We start from the raw sequence: 4,485 nt of genomic DNA, 5'->3' as shown, positions 1-4,485 counted from the left end.
TATTGCAAAATTCATGAGCCAGTGTTAGATAAAGTGATTTTTATAAAGATTTAAAGCTGTGAAAGGAAATGAGGCACTTGTGTACTTATTTATGTAGTGTACTGTAAAATGATGACTAGATTCCTAGTGTCTAGGCATCTCTCTTCCTATTAAAATTTAGAATTCATCTCTGCCTTTCTCTTCAGAATTACTTTTTTTTTAAAGAAATTTATGCCTTTATTAGAATGGTGTTAGGCTTTAATTATACCAATTTTGGTAATCAAATTATTATTTGTTTTTTAAATAAGAAATGCACTACCGAAATGCAACACTGCTCCAACAGACTTATCTTTACTTTTCTTTTAAAGCAAGAAATAGAATGCGAGTAATCAGAAAGCACTAGCAGGCATCAGTTAATCCAAGACACTAGCTTCTTAGTTCCAAAGCACTCGCAAAGAAAACCACTTGTGGACAGTAAGGGAGAGGGGAATGGAAGCAGTTCATAAAAACTGGAATCCCATGAGTATGTATGCCAAGTCTCATGAGACTACTTTTAAAATTTATTCTTTACTTGGTCACATTTTTTCCTCAAATACTACAGTTTCTCTTTGACATTTTTTCCTTGAAGTATAAAAAGTATGAAATATAAACAAGCTCTTGCATTGCACACTTGGAAGTGTACAATTCAAACATTATTGAGCTATCTACATACTGATAAATCCCATCAAATCTTGGATAATTCAATAATATACAAAATATCGGGGCACAGAAAGAACTAAAACCCACTTCTTTTTATTGTACATAAGATTTAAATATTCAATCTAAATAAAAACACAATCATTTTGGTTCTCTTCTACATCTGCACATTGACACATTTATTAAAATATTCCTGTATAATCATGTTTGGTCTTACTATTCAAGTCAGGTTTAAAAACCTTAAAACCAGCCATCAGACAAAACAGGTAATCAGGAAGATTATTTCTTTTCCATCTCCCTAACCCCAATAAGTATGAAGTCAATTATATGTCATGACTCTGAACACTGGGTTGTGATGACAAATGGTAGGTCCAATTTCTTCATAATCCTTTTTGGTGTGGCATTCTTGGTAGAACTCAGGTATGGAAGACAGCATGGATTCTTCAAGCCAAACTGCATATCGTTGCATACTGTGTGTTATTAATAGGTTTTGGCTTCAATCTACTGCCACTCAATTCCTCACTTAACTTTTTTGTTGTTTTTTTGTTTATTTATTTACATGTGCGTACATTGTTTGGGTCATTTCTCCACCCTATCCCCTCCCTCACCCTTCTCCCCCTCTCATCCTCAGTTTCAGGCAGGTCCTGTTCTGCCCTTATCACTGATTTTGTTGAAGAAAGGACATACGCATAATAAGAAAGACAAAGCATTTTTGCTAGTTAAGGATAGCTATACAGAAAGATTCCTACTATTGCTTTCATGTACTCATGTGTTACCACCCATGTTGATGTAACTCTGACTGATGAATCTCCTGCTCTTGATAACCTGTCATTTTAAGGTTTCTGTATTAGTTCCTATGGAGGCCTGGCATCGACAGTTGTTTTCAAATCTCTTTCCAAAAGAAGTCCAAAGTCCCTGAACATGGTTGAACCTCCAGAGAGGACAATATTCTTATAGAGAGGACGTCTGACATCAGTAGGATAGTTCTGAACTACTTCATCTACAACTTCTGAGATGGGTTGTGTAAAGTCTGAATTAGCAAACTCTGGATGAAAAAAGATTTCAGGTCCCAAGAATCTCTCATAACGAACATCAATGGAAAATTCTTTCTTTGAGATAGCATTGATTCCAGTGTACTGTTTGATCCACTTTGACTCATTAGTGTCATACTTTTTAAATTCTTTTACTAAATCTGGGCAGACGTAACTATAGCATGCCTTTACTGCATTAGCAGTTTCCAGGGATTGTCCTGGAAGGATTCCTACTTCTCGGTCTCTCAGCAGTAGCTGAATAAAATATGTTATATCTCGTCCTGCAATTGGAATGTGTTTAATACAGCTGCCAATCACACACCCTTCAGCCACAGGAATGACACGAGTGACACCATCTCCTCTGTCTATTACTGTACCAGTCAACGACCGTTCCCCTACTTGTCTTGAGGTCCAGGATGCAGCTAAGCCAAGAACAGTGTGCACAGCAATATGCAAGCTGGGAACATTGAAAGACTCAAACATTATTTCAGCAGTAGAGTCCCTGTTTTCTGGAGTATTCAGTGGAGGTTCAGTCAAAAGAAAATAATGGTCTTCAGGTTTTGCCCTTAAATATTTAAAGATCACTTTACAGGTTCTGCCCTTAAAGATCACTTGCTCCATAAACCTTTCCATCAAGTCCCAATCTTCAACTATACCATGGCAGATTGGCCACTTTGATGCATATGTAGGTTTTTCTATTGCTTCATCACCAATGAAGAAGTCTAGGTCATCAACACCTTTCATCACCCTCCTTTGAGCTTAATTACCTAATTTTGCTGACTCCTTAATAGCAATACAAGATGGGATGATAAACTGTGGATCTGTATTTCCAACATATCCTAGTTTTGTGTATCCCATGCCACAGTTCACCACATAGGCTGGCAGCCATCAGGCCATCTTCTTCCTCGCCTGCTTCTGCTGCTGCTCCGTGCTGGTTGGGGCCAGAAATTGGCAGCAGGAGATGGGAGTCTAACTACTCCTACTTGCTTTCAGGCTCCATTTTCTTGTAATACTTTTCTCTCCTTTCTCATTAAACCTGTGTTCTTTTTTGCTAGTTAGATATGTTTCTCATAGGAAAAAACTGATCAGATCTTATTTTTTAATCCAACATGTCAGTCTTTGTGGTTTGATTGAAGACTTGAAACAATTCACATTCAGAGTTATTGTTGAAATGTATAGAGTAATACACATCAATTGTTTTTGGTTTTGTTCTATCCTCATTTGCTGAAGTATTCTTCTAGTGAGATTTTTTTCTCCCTCATGTTTTCATGGTTGCATTTATGTTCTTCTTTGCTTTGTAGGGTTCCATTAAGTATCTTCTGCACTGTTGGCTTACTGGTCATTAATTCATTTAGTTATGCTTACAATTGAAGGTTTATTTCTACTTCAACTATAATGAGTAGCTTTGTTGGATACAGCAATTTTATTTAACATTTATTTTCTTTCAGGGTTTGGAATATATCATTCGGTGCCATACTGACTTTTAGAGTTTCTGTTAAGAAATTTTCTGTTATTCTGATGGGTTTGTCTTAGCATGTAATTTGGTGCTTCTCTCTGTGACTTTCAGTATTCTTTCTTATTCTATATGCTTAATATTTTCATTATAATAAGAATGAGAAAATTCTTTTCTGTTCTTGTCTGTTTGTTGACTTAAAGGCATACTGTACCTGGATGATGATCTTTTTTCTCAATATTCTGGAGGTTTTCTGCTATTATTTTATTGAATATATTGTCATTGCTGTTAGCTTGTACCTTATCTCCTTCTATATCCATGATTCATGGGTTTGGTCTTTTTCGATGTCTGAGATATCTTACATGTTGCATTTGTACTCCATTATTTTTTCCTTATTTTTATCTAAATGTTCTTACTCATCTATCTTATCTTCAAGCCCTCATATTCTATTTTTCCACTTGATCCAGTCTATTAGTGAGGTTTTTAAACTCTTTTTTTTTTCTTTTGGGTCATGGATAATTTTTCATTTCCAGCAATTTACTTGATATTTTTCAGATTTTCCTTATCTTTATTTCTTTTTTATGTCTTGCATTGTCTTCTTTGTTTTGATCAGTGTATATTTGTAATCTCTTGAAATTCACTTGAGTGAATATCTGTGCCCTCTAATTTCATTAAACATTCTTCCTATAATTCTGTGAGATTCTTTGATATTTCATCCACTTCATTGTCATTCAAGTATTTCACTGTGGAATTGTCTTGTTTTTCCATCTCACTTATTTCTGCATTGGGATTTGTGCATTTGAAACTAGTCATTGGTTGGAAGTTCAGCAATAAAAAAATTTCCTAATTCAAAACCAACTCAGATATTTAAATGAAGTAAAAATAATTAGAAGCATTTTTTACAACACTAATTAGGTTCTATGTGAATGTAACTAGAGTTCTTACAGGACATGCTAGTGACCTTAAGTTATTATAAGTACAGGAATTTAATGTTATTTCATAAAAAAAAGTGAGGTGAGGGAAATAAAAAGAAAGAAGGAAATGCAGATGGGGGAAGTATATGGGATAAAGGTATATGAAATAATGTTGCATAGGAATGTATACATTATTGTACTTATTGTAATTATCATAGAGAAAGACAAACCAGTTAGAGTATGAAAAAAATATAGAAAAATTAAGACTAGAAAATAAGAAAATATCAGTAGAAATGAGTAAAAAACAGCAACAACAAAAAGTTAGTCTTCTTTCTTGCTGAGGGAGAGTACTACCAGCTGGACTGCAGCTGGGCAGCACTTGTTCTTCTTCAGTTTGTGGTCCTCAGATTTC

The 4,485-nt window shown here is 34.8% G+C and overlaps 1 protein-coding gene across 1 annotated transcript; it reads right to left on the bottom strand.

Annotated features, from left to right (window-relative positions):
• Window positions 1-936: 936 nt before the first annotated feature.
• On the bottom strand, window positions 937-2,566 carry LOC109677168 (actin-related protein 3-like). The gene is given in 3 exon segments (XM_074068607.1): window positions 937-1,157; window positions 1,159-1,209; window positions 1,540-2,566. Coding segments are annotated over 3 exon segments (1,125 nt in total). The 5' UTR covers window positions 2,451-2,566; the 3' UTR covers window positions 937-994.
• Between the last annotated feature and the right edge of the window lie 1,919 nt (window positions 2,567-4,485).

This window comes from Castor canadensis, chromosome 1 (genome assembly GCF_047511655.1).
Source record: "Castor canadensis chromosome 1, mCasCan1.hap1v2, whole genome shotgun sequence".
Taxonomy (NCBI): Eukaryota; Metazoa; Chordata; class Mammalia; order Rodentia; family Castoridae; genus Castor; species Castor canadensis.
This window is presented reverse-complemented; position numbering and strand designations above follow the sequence as displayed.